The 23,501-nt window shown below is 62.7% G+C and overlaps 1 protein-coding gene and 2 long non-coding RNA genes across 9 annotated transcripts in view; 2 read left to right on the top strand and 1 right to left on the bottom strand.

Annotated features, from left to right (window-relative positions):
- The first annotated feature begins 261 nt into the window (after positions 1 to 261).
- Positions 262 to 8,510, top strand: LOC123382097. The gene is made up of 2 exons (XR_006589935.1): positions 262 to 2,441; positions 2,637 to 8,510. It is a non-coding gene; the product is annotated as an uncharacterized LOC123382097 (long non-coding RNA).
- Positions 8,511 to 13,725: 5,215 nt separating this feature from the next.
- Positions 13,726 to 23,501, bottom strand: part of WSCD1 (WSC domain containing 1) — a 31,118-nt gene continuing 21,342 nt past the window's right edge. For 5 of the 7 annotated variants that reach the window (XM_045045235.1, XM_045045233.1, XM_045045232.1 and 2 more), the window contains exons 6-9: positions 20,058 to 20,217; positions 19,568 to 19,732; positions 18,071 to 18,292; positions 13,726 to 17,458 (exon numbers count right to left, since the gene is read on the bottom strand). In XM_045045235.1, coding sequence (XP_044901170.1) covers positions 17,106 to 17,458; positions 18,071 to 18,292; positions 19,568 to 19,732; positions 20,058 to 20,217 — 900 coding nt within the window. In that variant the 3' untranslated portion in view covers positions 13,726 to 17,105. The remainder of the gene's footprint in view (positions 17,459 to 18,070; positions 18,293 to 19,567; positions 19,733 to 20,057; positions 20,218 to 23,501) is intronic. The other 2 variants (XM_045045236.1, XM_045045237.1) reach the window with 1 other exon arrangement.
- LOC123382096 lies at positions 17,457 to 20,694 on the top strand. The gene is made up of 4 exons (XR_006589929.1): positions 17,457 to 17,660; positions 18,085 to 19,175; positions 19,285 to 20,169; positions 20,356 to 20,694. It is a non-coding gene; the product is annotated as an uncharacterized LOC123382096 (long non-coding RNA).

A 23,501-nucleotide genomic window follows, 5' to 3' on the forward strand; every position in this document is an offset into this window, starting at 1 on the left:
TGCATAGCCACCCCAACAAAATTGGGGTCCTCCTAGTAAAGAAGGGGACTGTGGGTATGGGGTGGGCACCTGGCTGCATCTGGTATAACGCGCATTGGTCTGTGTCACTCTGGCAGCGGTCCCGTGATGTCATTTTATGGATGAGGGAATTGAGGGACAGGCAGGTCAGGTCATGTTTTCCCGTAGACGACACAGTAGATGGAGGAGCTCGTGGTAAAATGGGGGGGGGGTGGGGACGGGGGTGGGACCGCGCATTGGTTCTTGGGCTTTGCTGCTGTATCCCCATCACCTGGCACAGTTATCATTTGGCTCGATGACCGAATGCTTCGCGGACGACCCAGTAACAATCTGTGCCCGTCTCGCAGCCGGCCTCCCGCTCCTCCTTCTCGGTGGAAGGAGACCCGAGAGACTCCCCACCCCTGCATGCCCTCCCTCTCGGCCGGGTCAGCCTGGGAGGACCAGGTTCAGGCGACCGCCAGCCCAGCCGTGTTCGGCCGAGAACACCAGGACCTGATGAGGTCTGAATTGTTCCAAGGAGTGTTCTTAGCAAGTTGTAAATATACCTCCCCACGTCCCATCGTTGTGCATAATTGATACAGCTGATGAAAAGCAATCATGATCCCGTGAATCATTTCTGTCTGTTTACGAGAACGTTTCATTCCCCGTCTTCCAGAAGGAGGCACAAAACACACTTTAAAGGAAAACGTATTTGATACTGACATATGGTAAGACCGTACCGTGTTCCGCTTCCTCGCTGGCTCCTGGTATGTGAGAAAGAAGAAGGAAAACTCGTAATTACTGTAGATTTTATCTTATTTTTTTCAATACGCGCAGATAATTTCTTTTAAGTATAAATGAGGGCATTTGCAGAAATGATGATCTGCAAATCTCCACTTGGTTTGCCTTAGGATAGGAAACGTGGCCGGTACTTGGGATGTGATTATTTGTTTACAGGCCTGTCTCTCTCGCTTAAAGAAACAGAATGAGTCTCGTGCTAATTTATAGCCACCCCACGCTTGACCTCCATCGCTCCTGCTAAGGCTGAGCACAAGCGTCTGTGTGTTTAGTGTATGAACTTAGGGAATAAGCCTTCTCGAAGAAATCCCAAATAACCCTGACGGGGGGAGTCTTTCTTATTTCCAGTGATTGTCTCTGTGACAGTCGGGCTCATGGAGTAAGTGTGGGGGACTTGAATGAGCAGGGTTGTGTCAGTCAGCGAATGCAGCCATGCTGTGTAACAAACCACCCCGAAACTCAGTGGCTTAAAGCAAAAAGCATTTCTTCTAACCATGGATGTAAGGGTTGATGGCAGTACGGCTAATCTAGGTTAATCTAACTCAGGCTATAGGTCAGCGGGGCAGGGCTCCAGGCTACGGGGTAGACGCGGGTCTCTTTGCCATGTTTCTCCCGGGCCTGGTCTGAAGTGGTGTCCTCGACCTGGTGCGTAATCTCCGTGACTCACAGGAGTTACAAAAACAGCGACCTCAGTTGCACAAGGTCCTTGCAAGCCTCTGGTTGCATCACATCTACTAACATCTCATTGGCCCAAACAAGTCACATGGTTTACCCGGAAGTCAGGGAATGGGGAGGGCCGTGGGGCTGTGATGTGAGTAAAATCTGTCACAAATCAGTGAAGTGTTGGAACCCAAGATTCAGTCCGTCCCCCAGGAAGCCACAGGGTAGAGAGTGGGGAGCAGATCAACGGAGGAGAAGCAGAGGGAATAAGCCAAGCTGGGGAGCAGACGGGCGCATGCGTGACGCACACAGGCCACCAAGCGAGGTTTTAGTTCCCGAGGGACACAGCGCACACGTCCCAAAGACCCTCCAGGTGGAAAGGGCAGAGCAGCACACCCCTCCCCCGGTGGAAAAGCAAAAATCTGTCGTTTCCCCACCGTTCGTTGGTCTTAGGTGAGCAAAGACCCCACGGCCCCATGGCGGCCGTCCAGGACGCCCGCGCGCGCTGTGCGCCTCCTACACCAGCTCTCTCCTCGCGCTGTGGCCACCTGGGCTCTGCTCCCGCGGCCCCGCTCTTCTGACACGTCTGTCCCGCGGCCCCGATGCCTCCGAGTCTGTCAGGCACTCGCCAGACTCCCTTGTCCGCCTGTGGTGCCCCCGCGGCCTCTCCCTCCCGAGAGCCCCCTGCTGCCCCAGGATCCTGCTTTGTGACTCATTTACATTCCCCTCCTGTCTCCCAGAACATTCCTTCCCCGTGTCTTTTCCTGGCTCCTCAGAACGTTCGTTCGAGGGGGAGAATGTTGGCGGCGGAGACGGAGAGAAGTGCTTGGCAGTAAATGGCCCAACGTCTTGCCTTGGAAGCGCCTGCAGCCTCCCGCTAACGGCGTCTGCTGTTCCATGGGGTCGGGTGGATGGCGAGCTTCTCTGTGACCTGCGGCCACACCTGAGCAGTGACCCCGTCCCAGCGTCCACGCATAAGTGCAGACGTAAGCTCGGTGGCACTGGCCACGGCATTTCCACCCTTCTGAGCCCCCGGGAACAGGCTGGTGGCTAAGTCACCTCCACCTAGGGTGTGGCAGGCGGGGTCCGCACGCAGGGGGGGAAGGGGCCCTGCCCGCCCCAGCTCCTCCCCACCCCCTCACCCTGCACAGTTCAGCACAAACGCCACTTCCTCCATGAAGCCCTTGCAGATTCTCCTGCAGGAAACCACCCCGCGGCCTCTGCACCGCAGCCCCACCTCTGCGCCTCTTCTGGAACATTCGTTACCGTCCAGCTCGCTCTGCTGTTTCTTCCGTCCGCGCTCACGTGCTTCCCGGCCTGGCTGTCGGTTCCTCGCCGGCCGCCGGGAGTTCGTTTCACATTTTGCTTTTCCCTAGTACTTAGCCAGTGATTCGAGCGGAGGGGGTCCTCGATAAATAGTCGGGTAATGATCGCATTGTGGGGGGAGTGGCGATCTGAGAAGAAATCCGATCCGGGCTTAAAAGCTCCCGTCTCAAGCTTGTGGCTTTGGAAGAGGAGAGTAAAATCAGTTTTTATTGAATCTGTCTGCTCTTCGCAGAGTTATTTCGTGGTCTCTTTCATTGGGCCAATTACATTTATGAAGATGAATTATGACAGGCGAGAACCCGCTTGCATGGATTACTGTGTGCTAACTGTGTAATTAGCGGCCAGCGTCTAGGAGGGGAGTTTGTTGGATATTTCCATCAGAAAAAAATAAAAAAACCAAAACACATTACGATCCATAAAAAACAATGAGCAATGATAATTTCATTTTTATTGGTCATTTTAAAACATTCACTGATAATTTCCCCCGTGCTTAATAGGCATATGCTTGCCTCCTTCAAAATATATCCATAAACTTGTTGCAAAAAAACAGTCTTACATAATTGTTCAGCTCCCTCCCCTCGTGAAAGCCAGAAGAAAGGCTTCCAGAGGCAGAAGGTGTGGGGTTCGTGGAGGGCGTTCACACGAGTCAGCGGGTCAACAGGACTGAGCGTTGCCCTTTCACACCCGAGGGGGTTGAGCCTCCGTCGGGCATCTGAATTAAAGCAGGATGAGCCCTTGTGACCCGTCTGGTTTCCCGTCCTTTCCATCGGTAACCAAGAGGGGACTTGAGGTCCTTTTGGGGGGCGGGGACCCCCAGCCCAGGCCAAAGGGAAACACACAACAAGTGAGAATAAATGGTCACCATAGGAGTGAGTGCCCCGGGCGGGCTGAGTGCTGGCTGCGTGGCTGGGACGGAGGCACTTGCCACGTCCTGCTCTGTGTGGTCCCCACAGAGACCGCGCACCCCCTACCCCTGACTCCCGGCTCTCGTGACAAGAAGACCAGGGGCCAAGGGGAGGTGGTCACGGCCTCCAGACCCTCCCGGTTCAGGAGGGGAACCGCCTCCGTGTTTCCAGAACCACCTTAGGAAGGGATCTCACTCTTGCCGAGTGGAAGTTAAATCCCCCACGTGGAACGTGTTTCCTTCTCTTCTTGCTCCCCTTGCCCATCCCCCGCGGGGCTCCGGCCCGTCTCTGACCTCTGCGTGCAAAGCCAGAAGCCAACACGGACGGACGGGAACGGAGACGGCTTGGGAGGGAGGCGCCCACTCACCGGCCTTCAGCACGAGCTTCTCTCCGGAGACAAGACCCACCCTCTGCTTGTGCCGTGAAGCCTGACGAACCTTCGGGGTGTGTGTGTGATTACGCGTGTGTGCGCACGTGTCCATCTGCATGTGTGTGTGCATGTGCGTGTGATTACACGTGTGTGCGCACGTGTGCATGAGCGTGTCTGCATGTGTGTGCACGTGAGTATGCACGAACATGTGTGTGTGCGTGTGTGTGAACACGGGTGTGCATGTGAGTGTGTATGACCGAATGCCTGTGTTCCTGTGTCTCCAGAAGTCCCCAGGATGGGAGGACGGGGCCCCCCTCTGAGCATCAGGTCAGGCTGGGCGGTGGCCAGCGGGCAGGTGGGCCACGTTCTGCGTTTGTCCCTGGCTGTGCCCCGGGTGCACGTGGCTGCTCCCTGAGCCGAGCGTGTCTGCCACGTGCTCGCCAGCACTGGAGGCTCGTCTGGGACGGAGACCCGGGTCGCTCCTCCCCCGTCCCCCCAGCGGCCTCCGCTCTGCCGGTGCCTGTGGTTCCCGCAGGCAAAGTCACGGCTGCAGCCCGGCGTCCGAATATTCAGTCAGCAAACGTTTAATGAGCACCTAGTGAAGCCAGTGGGTCAGGGCCGTTAATCAGGAACCGAGTTGGAATCCCAGCCCTACCATCCCACCTTCTCTCTCGGAACCCTGTTTGCTTATCTCTTAAATGGGCGTAAACACAGTACAGGCCTCGGGAGACCGATCTGGGGAAGCCAGCAGGATCACATTTTAAAGCCCCCCTGGCTCTTAGCTGCCGTTACTGGCGTTGATGTTGTCACGGTCAAACCAGGTGTCAGGCGCCCACCCCGTGGAGGCTCACAGTCCGGCAACGGCAGGTAGGAAGGGTGCCCGTGATGGGGAGCAGCTTGCGACGCGTCAGATGGAGGAGATGCCCACCATTTCTGCCTGGGGGGCAGAGAAGGCCGACGGAGGAGGCAGGTAGCTGGGCCGTGAAGGATGTTTAAACCTTCGGAGTCAGGGACGGGGAGGAAAGTCATCCCAGGAAGACGGAAGAGCGTGGAAGGCCAGCCGTCTGAGGTGGCCGAGGAGATTGGGGATGGCGGCCGCGAAGAGGACGGTTGTGTGGCCGGATTACAGAGAGCCTTGAATGCCAAGCCAAGTGGGGCATCTGGGTTTAATTGTCTGGGCCGCGGGAGTGGTTCCGGCGTCTTAAACAAAGGAGCAGCAGATCTGATCCTTGCCAGCGGCACGACTTGCCATTATAACGGTAAACACGTCTACCCAAGACTAAGGAAGTTGGCAGGAATAAGCGGCCAGATTTTCAGTGCTCTGCCTGTGAGCCCGCTTCCTGCCTCAGGAAAAGGGGCCAGGAAGGGTGACGTCACGGGAGCTCGGCAGCCTCCTGTCCAGAGCAGGCAGCCAGCTTGTGCTCACCAGGGGCCCCAGGGCGGGAGGTGACCCAGGTGGCATCTGGAGACTGGCTTCCTCCAATCCTCACAGCCTCAGTGGCTCCTAGGTGCCCGGAGAAGCTCCGGGTGAGAAACCCAGGTGGGGGGAGATGGGTGGGGAGCGGAGCCAAGGGGACCGTGGGGCCCGAAATCACCCTGTGATGCAGGGCCGGGGCAGGGTGTCCTCGTGGGTGAAGTGGGCACAGAAAGCCGGTCACAGCGAGTGGGGAGGATCTGGGACAATATGAGCTTCGGGGCGCCCTGCGGGTTTACAGCAGGTGCTCTTAGCAGGCAGGTGTGGGCGGGGCCTCTGAGACACTGAGCACAGACTAGTCCGCCCAGCCGCACCCCTGCCCCAGCACCTCTGCCTCCCGCACCCCTGCCTACCACTCGTGCCACTTGCAACCCTGCCACCCTCACCCCTGCCTCCCTCACCCCTGCTGCCCACATCCCTGCCGCCCGCACCCCTGCCTCCCGCACCCCTTCCTGCTGCACCCCTGCCTCCCGCACCCCTCCCTGCCAGCAGGCTCTGCCCAGGGCTGGTGGGCGGGACAGGGCGCCTGGCCCTGGAGGGGTTGTCATCACGGAAAACCGAAGCGCATCATGCGGTTTTCTCCACGCTCTCTCCCAAGAGGGTAAAACACACATCCTGCATCTTTTCTTCTAGGACCTTTGAAGTTTTCGCTCCAAGTGGTAAAACACATCAACGAGTTTCCCCATGAATATTTATTGAAATGGCACCTTTAAGACAAAGCCATTGTAGTGAAACTCCCAGGAAATGCATTTTGTGCAGCCATTGATCTTAAAATATTTACTACAAATGTGCTCATCTTGCAAATACCGCACATCGCTCTTTGTTGTTTGTTCTGGGATTTGGCCTACGTGGTCTCGTACGGTTGAGCTGGGTCGGCAAGACCCATCTTCTGGACGGCATTCAGCTTCCTTCCTCCTTCCTTCCTTCCTTCCTTCCTCCTGGCCCTTGGTTCGCTGGTTTTGCCACCTCTGCGCGCATCCCTGGGCTTCCCGAGCGGCTGGCTGGGGCCGGGGAAGACACACCTGTAGCAGGTGAGCTCTGAGAAGAGACACTAGAGAGTCATGGACACTTGAGCAAGAAAGAGCTCGGCCGTCACCTTGCCAGACGCCCTCACTCACCCTCGAAGGTGCCCGTCGGATCAGAGCCACCTGACACCCCCAACCTGCCGGGTCAGCAAACCACGAGGACTCGGGGAAACAGGCCTTTGGCACGTTCTGGTGGGGATATGAACTGCTACGGACTCTTTGAGGGTGAGGCCACCCAACATCCATCACGATGAGAACGCCACCCGGCCTCTGAGCCAGCATGCACCTTTGGGGGGTCTGTCCCTCCATCCTGAAAGTAGGAGATGTCCGTGCACAGCAACGCGGGCTGTCACGTAGAGGGTGGCGGCCCCACTAGAAGCCGCATGCGCACCCGCCCAAGGCGGCCGGGAAGGAAGAACCCCCCCCTCCTGTAGACTGCTGGTCTCCGAGGGCTTCTGGCCTCTCCGTCAATGCCAGCTCGCACGTCCATGGTGTGCGTGTGCATTTGTGCGACCGAATGTCTTATAGACAAACGGAAGATAGACTAAAGGGATGGGCCAACACGCCGGTTGTCTGTTCCTCCTGCCAATGGGGCGTATGCGCCTCGAGTCGGACGTCCTTGCGGGACGATGTCATGCCGCGTTCCTCGAGCACATCGCCTGGTGGAGACTACAAAGACAGAAAAGCCTGGGCCTCGTGCGGTCACGTCATTGCAAAAACCCACGACGGCCTTCAGAATTCTCCTACCTCGGTCTGCGGACTGCGGGTAACGTTTTACGGGCACAGAGATGTAGGTCTGGACGCCTTTGTGTGTTTATATGGGCGCACGGAAGAGCGTGGGTGGGGTGGTCCTCCGCTGTCCCCCCCGGAAGCACAGCGGGGGCTGGACAGGAACATGGGAAAAGGAGAAGAGTGGGGGACAACAAGGGATTAAAAAGGTAACGCAGACCGAGAAGATATTCACGATAGCACGCTACCTAGGAAGGAAAGTAAACGGCCGTGCGCTGCGTCCGCCCACACGGGGAGAAGGTCGGCGTGCGAAAAGGCGCCTGGCCGCCCGAGGGACGAGTGCAGGTTTTGATGGGACGAGGGGCGCAATTTTTGTCTCGGGTTTCTGTTGTCATCGTAACGTCGGCCGGTCCTCCCCGGGGCATTTCCTTCTGGGCTCTCGTCTCTGCACAGGGTGCTGTTCCTGCTTCCCCGCAGGGAGAGACCCACGACCGCGTGCCTTCCCCTCATGCACGAGCAGACGGGCTGGGGTCTTTGGGGCCCAAGTCCCGGTGCTAGAAAGAGAGAGCCCGACTGCCCCGGGTCAGGTCAGGGGACCAGGTCATGGGGTCTGAGTGGGTGTCAGAGCACAGACACCAGAGCCCGAGCCCCCAGATCCCAGGCCTGGTGGCCTGTCCACTCGTCCGAGCTTCCTCGTTCCCGTGTCCTTGGTCTGGTGACTTGAGGCAGGACGGCTCAGTGATCTGTGGGTTCAGACAGGCGTTCCTGCGGGAACAGAGGGACTCCCAGCAGAAGGTGGCTGTTTCCAGAACACAGCACTTCCACCTGTGGCCCCTCTGTGCTCTGCACCAGGCAGTCTGCTCACAGACTCCGCTGTCCACAGCACGACCAGCAGGTCTGAGGGTTTGCCTGCTCCCTGCGCAGCATCCGGGCCCTGAACGGTGTAACAGCTCAGCCTGCGGACAAGGACGGAGACAGAGAGACAGAGCGTGGTCCTGGCAGAGTCCTGAGGGCCCAGCCTCCGTGGCTGGGACGAGCCTCGTCGGTGCCCTGAGGGGCAGGGGACGGAGCCTGACCCGGACGCCTCCTCCATCCGACTCTGTGGGTCGTGGATGGTCCCCCTGCCCTCAGCTGCTGGGCCATTTGAGACAAGACTTGACACGTAACCCTATCATCCTTCCATCCTTCTGGAAATCTGTCGTGGTAAATAAATGCTCATAAGGCGAGGGACACAACGTGGGTGGTTTCCCAGGGATCAAGCTGCACTGCCTAGGTCAGGTCGACACCGTCCTCGGCAGGGGTGGGGGGCGGTAGTCGGGCCAGCGCGGCTGAGTGAGCGTCAGGACAAAAGCGAGGAGTCGCTCAGTGTTTTCCGTTTGAACATCTCATTAGACTCTGTGTCATTCAGGGGCGCACTGGCTGGCGGAAAGGTGACGTTTAAGGTCTCTCATGGAGAGCCAAACCCTTCATTATGTGATGGAGGTTCACGTGGCCTCGGAAGAGGGGAGTGTGGGCGGCGGGGACAGTGGGTTACGTTGAGCTGTTCTGCGGGTGAGCCTGGAGCCTGGCCGTCGTTTTCCGCCCTCACGGGTCCCCTTCCAGGCTGAATGTGGGGACCTGGACAGTCGTCTGCGTCTGCAGTTGGAGGGCGGAGGCTGCAGGAAGAGGGGCGTGCAGAGGCGGGGCCACGACGCTTGGCCGGGGTGTGCGGGGCGATGGGGAGGGGGCTTCCAACGGAGCTTGGTTCCCGAAGGGACTGCCTTCCGGCCCGCGTGCCCCTTGTGGCCCCTCCTCTGGGCGCTTCTAGAAAATACAGCAAAGTGATGGGACCCACGGGGCTGGGTCACAAGGCTGGCGTCCACGTTGCTCACACCCTGTGCCCTCCCCCCTCCTCTCTCTGACGGAGCGAGTGAGCCACGTGGGTGAGGGCCTTGTGGGGGGGCAGTCCTCTGTCCTACCACCCGAGAGGAGTCTCATCCTGTCCACGGCGGGCGAGGGGCTTGGCAGTCAGCCCCCTCAGGGCTCTGCGGGTCCGCAGGCTGCAGGGCCCTGGTCAGCTGTGCCTGGACTCCCGACCCACAGAGACTCCGAGTCTGTGAGCGTTTGCTCCGAGCCGTGGTTTAACGTGGCTGTTCTGGAGCGACCTGTGGCACGGTGACGGGTCACTCGCGGGTTCAGACTCTGCGGTGCCGCTGGGGTGGGGGCTCCGGCCTCCTGGGGGGCAGACCCCCTGCACGTCCCCCCTCCCCCCCTCCCCTGCGCAGTGGGGCTGGGAGAGGTGCCCGATGCCCCCGGCCTGGGCCGGCGTGTGTGTGTGAGCGCCCGGGGGGCTGTGCGCCCTCTCCTTGCCACGCGCAGCCAAACGCGCTTGCCCTCCTCTGCTGCCCTCGGGAGGAGGGGTGTCTCCGTCTCACACCTCGGGGCCCATGACAGAAAGGAGGTTTCCATTTCGGGCAGGTGTCGCTGTGGGTTTGACGCTCAGCTTGAGGTGCCGAGCGGCTGAACGGGGGGCGAAGGTGGAGGGAGGCCGTTAGGCCGTCTTCCCGAACACCCACCGGCAGGGCCCTGGACAAAAACCTTCCGCTTCAGCCGCGGCCCCCAGCTCACAGACGGGAGCGCGAGGCAGCGTTTTCCGGGAAGTGGTTGTTTTCCTGGGAAACTTTTTGAAGCCAGATGGTCCGGGACCGTCCCGCCGCCCTGCTTCCTTCCCCTGATGTTTGCCCCACCCCCTGCATACGAGGCCCGTGCCAGGAGCTGAGGCCAGAAAAGTAAATACGGAATACAGGACTGTCCCCATCCTCGCTGGCTTAAAAGCCAGTGATGCGAACACGTAAATCTAGCTTTTCTAGTGAACTGAAAATGGTGATTGTTTACCGAATTTAAAACATGAAGAATGGGAGGAATACACAAAAATCATCCTGAGGGTATTTGATGCTCTTCGCGGGCACTATCCATTTTTGGGAAGACCTGGCAGAGACCAGCCTCTCCAGCGAAGGTCTGGCCGTGATGGTGTCACTGTTGAGGCCAGCGTCCTGAGCACGGGCACGGGTGGTCCTTGTTGGCCAGGCTGTGCGGATGACATCAGGATTTTAGAACGCCCAAGCTGGATGAGGTCTTAGATAGTTCTTCTTCCAAACTTTTCAGGGTTTGGGTTTTTTAAAAAATATTTCTAGGGGCGCCTGGGTGGCGCAGTCGGTTAAGCGTCCGACTTCAGCCAGGTCACGATCTCGCGGTCTGTGAGTTCGAGCCCCGCGTCGGGCTCTGGGCTGATGGCTCAGAGCCTGGAGCCTGCTTCCGATTCTGTCTTCCTCTCTCTCTGCCCCTCCCCCGTTCATGCTCTGTCTCTCTCTGTCCCAAAAATAAATAAACGCTGAAAAAAAAAAATTAAAAAAAAATATTTCTAATCTTTATTTATTTTTGAGAGAGAGAGTGTGAGCAGGGAAGGGGGGACAGGGAGAGGGGGAGACACAGAACCCGAAGCAGGCTCCAGGCTCCGAGCCGTCAGCGCAGAGCCCAACGCGGGGCTCGAACTCATGAACCGCGAGATCATGACCTGAGCCGAAGTCGGACGCTCAACTGACGGAGCCCCCCAGGCGCCCCAAGTTTTTTTTTTTTTGTTTTTTTTGTTTTTTTTTTTTTTTTTTACGAGGAACTTGAGATTCAGAGAGAAGACAGTCGGCCGGGGTCACACAGTGCTTGCGTGCGATGCTCCTAGGTCACCTGATCTGATTTTCACCACCAGGGATCTGGATCCCAAGGTGGCTGGGGAAGCAAGCACGTGCTGAGCCCTCCCGTCCCCAAATCAAATGGATGCCGTGACGTGTTTGCGCTGCAGCACAAGGAGGGCGAGCAGCGGGCAGGAACGGAGCCCACCCTGAGAGGCAGCAAACAGAGAAACAGGAGGCGGTAAGAGCCCGGGACACAGCCGGGTTCGTGCCTCAGAAAGCAGGCGGGTCCCACTGGGAGTCAGCGGGATGGGGGAGCTGGAGGCGACCTGGGGTGATCCACGGGGTCATCGGCTGCGCTCCCAAACCCGGGATCGCCAGGGTGGTTGACTTGATGGCGAACCTCCTTCTCGCCTGTAACGAACGCACAGCCGTCGGCATTCGATCCATGAAAACCAGGAGCTTTCATGAGAGAGATGGCAAGGTGGACACGGAGAAGCTCACACCTGAGGAAACAGAGTTAACAGAGCTCTGAGTGTATTTAACATCCTCGAGTAGATGTGAGGGGGCACCATCCACAGAGCCACTCAGATCGGGATCAGAATCACTTAGAAGCCCCAGGAATTAAAAAAAACCTCACGTAATTACGGAAATCAACAGGTAGGTTGGAGGCAAGTGTTTGCAGTGAAAAGCAAATGACAGTTTCTGACGATCAAAGTGCAGAACGGCCGTGAGACCCGGCGCCGTGGGGTTGAGAGACGGCCCCCAAGGGCTGGGTCTGGAGTCCCGGCCTCCGGGAGTGAGCGTTGGAGAAGGGACGAGGGGGCCGTGGGAGGTGGGGGCAACACTGAAGCCCAGATAGTGGAAGATCCACTATGCGCTGTGCACGACTGATTATAAACGGGAGCTCGCAGGTGGCCAGTGTGGACTGGGGACACAGCCCTGACTGGCGCTGATGCCCCCAAACGCCCACCACACTCTGCCCCCGATGGGGAGTGATGAAGGCACCGGGTTCTGGACTCTTCCCACATTGGTGCCAGGCAGATAGACCCAGAGGGGGGTCCCTGGGGGCCCGGCCTCCAGGCATTCGTGCCTTCGTGGGACCCCTGCCCCCCGGGGTGAGGGTAGGGCTGTGAGGCTCCTGTGCCACGGGATGCGGCATAGGTCACGGGTGGCGTTCCCGTGATGCTGTGACACAGGTGGGACCCCGTGTCCCCCTCCCGGCAGCCCCAGAGAAGCCAAGAGCCAGGTCCCGACCCTCCTAGGAGAGGCCCACGTGTCAGGACTGGGCGTGGGCCAGAGGGACCCGGGGCCTCGGCCCTATGACCTGCCAAGAGTTTGGGTGAGTCTGGGCACAGACGTGGCCCCAGTCGAGCGTCTGCGAGGGGTGTGGCCCACTGAGGCCCGGAAGTGGAGACCGGAAGTGGGGGCCCGGCTGAGCCCCGGAAGTGGAGACGCCCTCAGACCCGGAAGCGTAGACCCGGAAGCGGAGGCCCGGCGGAGCCTCACCTAGCTGCCCGACCCAGGGGGGCTGCAGGACGGTGCCTGTCCGGCCGGCTGAAGCTGCGGGGTTCGTGGTGATTTGTCACGCGGCCATGGAAAACCGACTCAGGTGATTCTGGGGAGGTGTGGTGTCGACGTGGGGCCGATCCCGGGGCGCAGTCTGGACGGCAGGGGGCGGGCAGGGAGGGAAGCGGCCTCTGATGTGCGGCCTCCCGGCTTCCTCTCGATGCGCGTCAGCTGGGCCGGGGGCTCCGGCTGTGGGGGGCAGGTCATCGAGCGACTTGACGCCGGAGCCCGGGTGAGCAGGGGCCCGTCCTGTGGTCAGGAGGGCAGGCACGAGGGCAGCCGCGGCGCCCCCTGCGCGCACACGCGTCTGCGAACACGCCCGAGGCCCGTCTGCCAGCGGCTGTGCGAGCGGGACCCGTCTGCTGCCCGGGTGTGGTGACTGAGGGTGAAGACCCCGGGCACGTCACGGCCCCTGCCCTGCTCCTCCTGGGCGGGTCAAGCGTCCGCCGTGCTTCGATCGAACGGCCCTCAGCGCTGAGCTCCGGCGCCGCCCGAACGCGTTTCCGCGAGCGAGCGGGGTAGGGGTGGGGGGGTCTCGCGGGCTCGCTGCCAGGTGCCGGGTGCAGGTGCACACTCAGGGCTCCAGCAGCGTCGCCGGGTCGCGGGGAGGCCGCGAGGGGGGGAGGGGCGTGGAGCCGTTTCTGGGAACCGACCCGCACTCCCGCAGTGACCCCGTAGGAGACGCGACCGCCCCTGGGGCCCGGTGGCCGGAAGGGCCGCGGGTACCACCCGCCGTGTCCGGTAGAGGGGGAAGGGCAGAGTCAGAGGAGGGGCCTCCTCGGCGGACTCAGTCCCTGCCCCGGCGGCAGCCACGTACCCCGGCCAGCGTCCCCAGAGCTGCGTGGCACCCACCGGCTCCCAGGGGCAGTTCCCCGCCCGGCCAGGCCACCCCACGTCCAGTCCAGACGGTGAGTGTTCTCGACGCCACCGTACATTATTCCCCCGTGGAAGGAGGCAACGGGGCCACCCGTCCAAGGAGCTCAGATCGGTGTCCCCGTGTGTCACAACAGCCAGTCCTGGTTAAAGACTGGAGCCGCGGCTGGTCCTCCTGAGCAGCTCACCCCGGCCCCACCCCGGGAAGCGGCGGCTCCCGGCCCCCAGCTCGTGCGGGCGTGGGGCTGGGTCTTCACCGACGGCCACAGAGGCGGAGATGGTGCGAACCCAGCACCACCCGCCATAAGTAACAAAGGCCCAACTCAAGCCGACGTAAACAATAAGGGATTTATTGGCTCACGTAACAAAACCGTCCACACGGAGCGCAAACGCCGGCAAAGCTTGATCGTACGTACTTAGCGATGTCACCAAGGACCTGGTTTTTCTGTGCCCCCAACTGTCCCCACAGCGGGATCCACTTCAGGCTAAGGATGGGGCGCCACCCACGACCCCTCACGCCAGCAGCACGGTCTCTGCTGGACATTCCCCACGTGGCGGGGTCGCTCTGGCCGAGCTGTGTCCGTGAACCAACCTGTAGCCAGAGAGTCGGAAGGAGCCGCTGGCCTCGTCCAGGCTGGGGGTTCCACCCCGGAGGTGGGGACCCTGAACCCCCCCCCCGGCAGAGATGGGGGCTGCTGGCAAAGCAGATGGCACCGCCGACACCCCCCTACCACACCCCTGCATCTTACACGCCAGCTCGCCCTGTGCTGAGCGGCGACCTGTGTGTGTCCAGCGTCCAGGACGGTTGATCCCTGGACGCCAGCGAACTGTGCTGGAGGCCACCGTTCCAACACCTCCGACCGGAAGAAAACGAGCCTGTGCCCCAAGAGCTCTCACAGCCACGAAGGCCACCCCCAGCACTGCCCTCTCCCCACGGGGGTCCCCAGGAGCCGAGTGGCTCCTGCTACTTTTCAGGGGAAAATGCATCGTGTGCGCAAACGTTCGTGTACTCAGGATCTGATTTTAGCTGTGAGACGCTTTGCTACAAGACGTGCATGTAATTAAGCAGTTTCCTTCCCCGGGGTCTGGGAGCCTGACTGTTCTCTCTCATTGACACATCACTGCGACTATCAGAAATAAATGTGTCTTAGCTTTTGCTTTTTTTTTTGCCACGTTTTGGCTTTCCCAAATTGATCCGCGACGGGAACAGGAACCCGTGGAAATTGTTTTCACACAGGTTCGTGTGACTTTGCAGCCTCGCCATTGAGGGTGGGGCCTGGAGGCAGTCGGGGTCCTGCCTCAGGTCTCCCCCCAGATTCACACCGGCTCTTACTCCTTGGCCGCTTGGGGTAGAAGCGGAGGGCTCTGGGAGGCTGCACTCGCAGAGACCCGACGGACGTGCCCCGAGGACAGCCGGTCCCTTCCCCTGCTTCCAGGCTCTCCCCCCAGAGTAGGCCGTGGTGCCGGCCGCTGAGAACAGGCAGTCGGGCCCCTGTGTGGACCCTGACCCCATCGTATTCATGTGCACGGCCGGCTAAGGTGCCCTGTGAGCTACAAGGCCATCAGAGTGGGTGGCTGTCCACCTGGAAGGGGAGGAGGTCTCGGGCACCTGGGGCAGGGAATGAACCGTCTACCAGGAGGCACGGCCCGCACTGTGGCTATTCTGACTCTGGGGAGTGGGGAGGGAAGCCCAAGGGCCAGGCTCAGGTTGGCCCTCCAGCCACACCTCTGCCCTTCCCGGCCTCCCTGGCTCCTGGGTCTTCTCCCCGAGGTCATCTGGGTGGCCGGGAAGGGTGAGGGCCAGAGCTGGGGAGCCCATCGCAGGAGGCGGTCGGCTTTCCTCAGTGGGCGCCGCCGTCCCCTCGGAGTCTCTGGTTTTGCCCCTGGGCCGCCTTCCAGGGCAGGCTTGTGAACTCTCGGTGGGCCTCACCCCCTCCTCCGACCCCAGGGAAACGGCCTCATCAGCGGCCTTCCCGGACCGGACCGCAGAGCCACAGCCGAGCCAATAAGCCTTTAAGAAGACCCAGGCGTTCCCAGCTTAGAGCAGAGGGAAGCCGTGGGAAGGGTCCAGAACAGGCAGGGGCGGGTTTGGCGAGCCAAGGGCAGGGAGGCGAAGGGCAGGCCGCCGGGGTCCCCCCACCCCTGGCCGTGGTGGCTCTCAGCTTCCCGTGGCCGGCAGAGAACGTAGGGTCAGGGCATTCTGACGCCTGGTCCTTAAAATCTCACATCTCCTTTTCTTCCCGCAGCGCAGCCTGCCTCTGGCTGGTGGGGGGTCAGACCCAGGGGCCCGGCTGGGGTCACCCCAGGCCTGGAGAAGCTGCTGCGGGGTGCAGGGGCCGCTGGGCGCGGGCCTGTCCACCATCATTCGCCTCACAGGGGGTGGCGTGCAGCTGAGCCCCTGCAGCCAGCCCGGGGCCCACCCCCGCGTCCAGACCCGAGCTCTGGTCTCCAGGGCCTTGTGCCGGAGCCCGAGGTGCCATTGAAGGGAGACCCAAGTTGGCATCAGCGGCGCTGCCCCCCAGGCTGAGCACTGAGTGGCCGTGAGGACGGTCCGGTCCTGGGTCCCCACCTCTGTTCTCACCCGCCCGCTCCCGTCCTCCTGCCGCATAGACTCGGGAGACACCCCCCCACCACCCCATTCACCTATTTTGCAGATGCATCAGGGTTTTCCGAGCCTCTGAGCCTCTGTACATGCTGTTCTCTCCGCCTCGATACCCTCTCCCTCTGGCCGGGTTAACTCCCACAGATTGCGCAGGACCAGTTCAGGCTGTGCGCTCCCGAGACCCAGGCCCACGGTGACCCCGGAGCCGGCACGTCACACGCTCCTCTGCTGCTGGCCCTCTCATTCCCATTTGTGACCACCCCTCCCCTGCCCCGCCAAGGCTGTGAGCCGGGAGTGGGGGCCCCCACCAGGCAGCGGCGTCAGCCTCCCACACACAGAGACGGTGCGGCAACGAGGGACGGGGGCTCGGCCTCGGGGACAGTCGGGAGCTGCAGCCACGGCCTTCCTGCCCCCCCCCCCCCCGAGGGCCGTGCAGATGGACCTGGCCGCCCCCTTCCTTGTGCCCCCGGCGCAGGACCCCACCGGGAGCAGGGCCCTCGAGATGGGTTGGGCAACCAGTCCAGGTGGTCCCCCAAGGCAGTCCCTCTTGGTCTCTCCACGTCCACCCCAAGCCCCCTCCTGCCGGCCCATGGATCCCTTGGGTCTGGGCTCCACTCACCCCGACCCGGGATGGCGTGAATCCCAGCTTTCCCAGGACATGGGAGGAAGAAGCCAGGGAAGGGGCCCCTCCAAGCACCGAAGCTAGATGGGGGGGTGGGCACCGAGCTGGCGGCAGGTCCTGAGGTGGCTGTGTGCCCGGCGGGGGGGGGGGGGGGCACTCCGCTGTGTCCCATGCTGCCAGCCAGTCTGTGGGGAGGGGAGAGGCGAGGCTGCGGACCGCAGTGCCTGGTGGTCTCCCCACACGCGGTCACCGGGAGTCACGTGCAGTCAGCGGCGTCCACGAGCCCCCCCCCCCCCCACGCCGGGTGCCTGCTGCGCCAATGCCCGCGTGGCCTGGTGTCCGGGCACAAGCCCGCAGCGGGGCCGGGCACCTGCGGGCGGGCGGGCGAGCGGTGGCGTGTGCGGACGCGCGTGTGAGCGCCGGGGGGTCCTGCGGCGGGTGCCCGCCCGGCGACCTCGGGGCTCGGGGCCGCGGCGAGGCCGCCGGGCCGTCATCTGGGCACGTACTCGCCCGGCAGCCCGGCCCCGCCGTGCTCGCGCAGCGCCCGGTCCACCGTCCGGATGTAGCCGTCGATGAGGGTCCTCATCTCGGGGGTGAAGGGCTCGGGGTCGTGGGGGCGCCGGCCGCGCCGCCAGAAGCTGCCCTCCTTGTTGTTCTCCACGCACAGCAGCCGCTCCTCGCTCACGGACACGTTGAGGAAGGCCACCATGTCCCGCAGTGTCGGCACCAGGCTGCGGCGCAGGTCCTCGTAGTGCACCACCAGCAGCCGCTTGCCGTAGCGCAGCCAGTCCAGCACGTGCGACGACCACCAGGCCGCGTAGCTGTTGACGAAGTCCGGCCACTCTGCGCGGGGGACAAGGCGGGCGTCGGGCACGGGGCGGGCCCCAGCGGAGCCGGTCCCTGCCATCTGCCCGCCGTGTCCCGCGGGGGCGGGGGAGGGGCGCCAGCACAAGCCGCCAGCCGCCAGCTGCCGGGCGGCAGGACCCGTGGCGAAGCCGCGCGACGCGCCCCGCAAGATTTCTCCGCCCGCGAGCTAAGAAACCAGGTGGGCTTTTCGTCGTGTTCCGACTTGTTTCGGAGGGGGACACGTGCAGAGGTCGAGAATCACCCCCACAGGATCAGTTGCCGGAACAGGGCCTCCCCGGTGTCCGGGATGAGGGGACTGAGCCAAGGAGGGACCAGAGCTCAGCCTCCCGCCTCCGGGGGGGGGGGGGGGGGGCGGGGGCGGGGGCGGGGTCAGCAAGGGGCGGGGACGGCTGGCGGCCACGGCGCAGACCACGGGGACAGGAGCACAGACCTGCTGGATGCAGCGGCCCCTCCGAGCACTCGGTTCCCCGTCCTCACCACCCTGACCCGTGTCTCCTCCATCCATCGCCCACGGGCCAGACCCGGGGCCCCCGGGGCAGATCTGGGGAGCGAACCGGTGTGGGCTGCCCACCGACCCCTCCCGTCTACCTTTGCTCTTCCAGTTGCGGTCGGCCGCGTAGCCCAGGTGGCCGGCACATTTGCGGTTGAACTCGGCCACCAGGGACCTGTACGGATTCCGGATCAGCAGGATGGCCGAGTCGAACATCTCGATTTCCCTGCGGCCGCTCTCGTGGGTCTTCACGCAGATGGTGCGCCGGCTCCGCCAGTGGTCCTTCTCGCCCTTGAACCCTGCGGGGGCGGGGGAGGCCCCTGAGCAAGGCGTCGGGGATAGCCTCCCCCCCCCCCCCCCAGCAGAAGAGCTGAACCCACTTCCGTGAGACACCAGAGGCCGGGAGGCTGACCCAAGTCAGTCACAGCTGCAGGCTGGCCAGGGAAGAGACAGAGGCTCAGAGAGGGTGTGGACCTGCCTGCCATCACACAGCAGCACGGCCGCAGAGCCAGTCACACACGTGCCGACAAAGACAACCGTGCGCTCGTCTGTGCTGGACTTTACGTTGGAGGTAAAGGGGCTCAGCTTGGGTCTGGCTAAACAGCAGCCCTGGGGCCATGCCGAGCACGGGGGCTCATGGGAGCACGGAGGAAGGGGCCGGTCGGGGGTGCGGAGGGACGTCACTGAAGGACTCCCAGGAAGGTGTCCCTGAACCTGCACTCCCGGCCGTGCCCCGACAGAGCCCCGGTCGGCCAGCCCGGGACACGTGCTCCTGAAACGAACACACGATTATCTTGGCCTCCTGGGGACCCAGGTCAGCAGGCGGGAGCCCTTGTACGTGGAGCAAACAGGCAGGGGCTCTCTGATGCCGGGAAGCACAGGCCCCCTGTGAACGTGGGTTCACCCGCTAGAACTCAACACATTTCAAACGCACCCCTGCCACGGGCCAGATGCCACAGGCCTTCACTTTGGCTCGTTCTGGCGAACGGCTGGGGAGCTCCAGGGAACCCGAAGCCAGACCACGGCTGTAAACACGAGATCTGGTCCCTGACACCCTGGGGACTGAGGTGCCTTCCCACAGCGGCCACCCTGAGCCGGCCCCGTAAGCCTCACAGGGAAGCCTCCGGGGCCATCACACACAGCGATTCCAGCCCCCGGGCCCCTTGGCCGTTCACAGATGGAGACCGCCAGCTGTGTGGACAGGTTAGGCCCCCTGGACCACAGGTGGTGCTACAGCCTCGCGGGGGGTCGGCCAGAGCAGGCAGGACCCCAGGCCGGGATCATCCAGCCACTACCCCCACCCCCGCCGTAGGTACAGGTGACACTTGGGACCCGAGGACCAGAGGCCTGGTTCAGGGACCAGCTCCCCTGGCTTCTCCTACCAGAGCAGACCCACCGCCGAGCCCAGGACGTTAGGGAACCAGAGTCCAGGTGAGAATCCCAGAGAAACTGGCGTTAGCGCCTGATAACCCAGAAGTGCATCTCGTGCAACTCAGACTCCGGCCACACGAGCGCGGCACCACGGCCCGGGGAGCCCCTCCCTGGCTCCCATCTACACTCGCTGCTTGGGGCCCCTGCCTGCGGCCCCCACTCACCCTTGTTGTACAGCGTCCCGTCAAAGTAGTAGCTGCCGGTGTAGAAGCCCGTGGCATGCTCGATGAGGTGCCGTACCCACGTGTTCCCGGCTCCCGGGAAGCTGGACAGAGCCACGAACACCTTGGACTTGGTGGGCAGGAACCTCCGGTCCGTGCAGCGAGTGTCTGAAAGGCCAGAGCTTGACCACGGACCGCCCCGCCAGGAAGTGCTGACCCCAGACTCTCACTTCACAGACGGGGAAACTGAGGCCCGGGGAGGGGGTTGCCACCTGTGCCTCGGCCGCAGACAGCCCCAGTGATGACGAGACCTCTGCGCACCACGGCCCCAAGATGGGACCACCCGCCACCAGGCCAGGGATTGTGCCCAGATGCCCCCCCCCACCCACCGCGGCTCCGCATGAGGCCCCGGGGCATCTCCAGACCCGCAGGGCGCAAACGGGGGTAGAGCCTGGGGGGGGAGGAGGGGAGGGTCCTCGCGGTAGGAACTCACCCTGCACGGGCGTCTGGTAGACCTCGCAGTACTCAGCCTGCCTCGGGGCCTCGGGCCCCCGGCCACACAGCGAGCTGTCCACGGCGTCCCGAAGGCTGAACTGCGGCGTGGGGTAAGCGCAGTAGCACTCCCGGCCCCGGAGGACGGCCAGCGGGAACTCCTGGCGGGGAAGAGACGCATCCGGGGTGGGTGCGGGGCCTTGGCGGCTCATGCCGGGAGGCACACGCGGGATCGGCGGGGATGACGAGGCCCATCCTCCCCGTCCCACCCCGCGACCGGCTCCTGGCCTCTCCTGCAGTCCCCTGTCCCCTCTGGGAAGGCCGCCTCTGCAGAGGACGCAGCGGGGGCGCTGGGCGACCTCGGACAAGGTGCCGCACCTCTCTGGATTTCACCACCGAACAAGGGCAAGGAGACCGCCTTGCTCGTTTGTTTTGGGGACGGGACGAGGAGGGTCCCACACCTGCAGGACACTCAGGGCACTCAGCCCCACTCGCCCCTGCCTGCCCGCGCCTCTCGGCAGCCCGGGAGCGTCCAGGGAGGGAGACGGGAGGCACGGGAAGCGTCTCGCAGCCGCACAGACCTTTTTATTTTTTGCCCACAGCAAAATCTCATAAATAAATAAATAAAAGAAAATCAATAGTGTTTTCTGCGTGTGGTTTGGCAAAGCCGAGGATCTCCGTCCACGCTCAGAAAAGTCACCGGGCCGGGCCCCGGTTGCCGGAGGGCGATGCGGAGCCTGGGGTGGGGGCTCCAGCTCGCTCGGGCGTGTTCCCCGCCCCCTCCCAGTGTTGGAAGCTTGAGAGCGGGACAGCCCCCGCGTGGGCCCAGCGCGTCCCAGGGGCCCCTGCTCCCACCTCAGGACTGCCGTCCTCGGATGCTCGGGGCACCTGACAGTTTGAGTCCTGAAATTCTGCCCGCGGGCCCCCCTCCCAGGCCCCCAAAGCCCAGGATGGAGACCACCCCCCCCCCCAGTTGGGCGTGTGACGCTCTTTCTAGGTCAGACCCACCGAGAACGGACCCCTGTGAAGATCCCCCGCCGCAGCGGCCCCAGCCCTCACCGGTCACTCGCTCGGCCACGGGGCCGGGGCCAGCCAGTGTTGGGGTGCAGGGCCGGGGCCTGGATGGGGGTGCAGAGCCTGGCAAGCCCTCCAGCAGTTGCAGCAGGCCCCCCCCCCCACCATCCCTCAGCACGACGTGGAATGTGTCCCCACCCGACGTTCTAACCCAGCCTCAGAACGGGACTGTATCTGGGGACAGCGCCTTTGCGGACGTAGTTCAGGTAAAATACGGCGGGGGAAGGGGGGGCTCCAATCTAATCTAACTGGCGTCATCGTAAGAAGAGATTAAGACACAGATGGACAGAACACCGTGTAAAGACACAGGGAAAAGACCATCTCAGCCCACGGGCCTGAGAAGAAACCCCCCCATCTGGGGCTTCTGGCTTCCAGAACCGGGAGAAACAAGCCTGTGTCACGCAAGCCCTCGTCCGTGGGACGTTGTTCAGGCAGCCTGGTGAGCTGTGACACCGGGGTCCTTACTGGTCCACACACGGCAGGCCCGTGCCCACCTCAGGGCCTTTGCACCTGCTGTGCCTTCGGCCTGAAACGTCCTGCCCCCGGGCAGGCTTTTCCAAGCCTACTTTTCGGAGAGGCCTTTGCTGGCCACCCCGTTTCGTGCCTCAGCGCCCTTCCCACCCTCACAGGACCCCTGTGCCCTTGCTGAGCTCTCTGGTTCTGCTTCACTGCGAGGAGGGACTTTGGGACCACAGTGAAACACTCTGCCCCGCGAGAACTGTCCAGTCTGCTCTGACGCACACGCAGCAAGGCCTCCGGCGGTTCCCTCACACGCGCGGTTCGTCGGCCCTCCCCACGCCCTCCCTCCCGCCAACGGCCACTGGGCCGATCCAGTCCGTCCCACGGCGTCCTATGGACAGGATCCCTCGGTGCGAACTTGGCATCTGGTTCCCTTCGCTCAGAATCACGTGTGCAAATCCCCAGCAGAGACCACGCCCCGGAGAATGCCTAACGGATGCCTGAGGGACGAACGGCGAAGGAGGGAAGGAGCTAATGGGTGAAGCGCCCCCCCCCCCCGACAGGTGCTGGTAACACACTTGGGGGTGAGCCCTCTGGGGTCGCCTGAGCCCCAGCTCCACCTAAGCCCTCCTGCCACCAGGTTCCCGGGCACCGGTGTCCTGGACGTCCTGCTCAGGGACGAAAAGGCCAGCACGCGGGACCCCTCGCCAGCTGCGGTGGCTGCCCCGCGACCCTGCGCCCCACCCGGCAGCGACCCTGGCCCCTCCGCTCCCTCGAGTGGATTAAACGGTCAAGTTCCCTGTCGTGTGCGGAGCGAGGGGGGACTGGAGACAGTAATGCGGTTTATTTACAACATAACCGCTTCAGGACATCACCGGATTCCGAAAACACAGAACAATTTTCAGCCCCTTGGGGATTTCTAGGACACGATTTCCATAAAAATTAAATATTGATGAATCTCCTCTCCGCCAGCCTCCCCGCTGCCCCCTCCCCCACCCGGGCTTCAGAGTCAGAGGAGAGAGCGCGGCGATGGGAGACGGAGGCAGGAGGTGGAGGACGGAGACATGGGGCTGTTTCCCTCACAGGGACAAAGCGGAGCCTGCTCGGGCGGCATGGGGTCAGGGGGTGCACGCCCCCCGGAACTGCATGCGGGGCCTGCCGTGCGGGGCGGGGGGCTGCCTGTGGGCAACGGGCACTGGGTCACAGCAAGAGCTGGGCTCTCCGTACGCGAGGGGTGGCCGTGGCCGGGGGTCAGGGAGGGGACGTCCCACCGGGCCGTCTGGGTCTCATCACCCCTGTCTCCATCCTCCTGGAGCGCCTTTCTCGGGGTCTCCAGGATTACGGGGAATTACAAAGACGTGAGATTTCAGAAGGGGAAACTGAGGCGTGAAAGCAGGGGGCGAGCTGCCCAAGACCTCAGGCCGTGAGAGGGCGAGCAGGGACAGAAGCTTCTGGACTCCCAGCCCCGGGTTCCGCCACACACCACATTCAACTCCGTGGACACGGACACACGAACAGTGGGGTTTTTGGTGAAATCTTTGAACCAGCACGGAGCTCGCCGTGAGCCTTCTCTCCGGAGGCCGGTCTGGACATCCAGGCCCAAACGGGAGAGATGCTGCGGGAGGAGGGCGAGTCAGGGCGAACGGGAGCCTGTCTACCGAGCCTGTCACTGAGCGTGTGTCCTCCTGCGTGGCTGCAAAGCGGGGGCCGTGTGGGTAGAGAGGCAGCCATGAAGGCAGGACCTGTGGCTTCGAATCGCATCCATGAGAATCCGTGAGAATGCCACGGCTTGGGGCCATGAGACTGGCCAGGACCTCGAGGCGGGACGTGGCCATGCGGGGACACGTGCCCGGGTCACTGACTCGGAAGCCACCGTCCACGGTCCATCCTCAGAATGGGGCCAGAAGAGTCG

Source organism: Felis catus, chromosome E1 (assembly GCF_018350175.1).
Source record: "Felis catus isolate Fca126 chromosome E1, F.catus_Fca126_mat1.0, whole genome shotgun sequence".
Classification (NCBI taxonomy): domain Eukaryota; kingdom Metazoa; phylum Chordata; class Mammalia; order Carnivora; family Felidae; genus Felis; species Felis catus.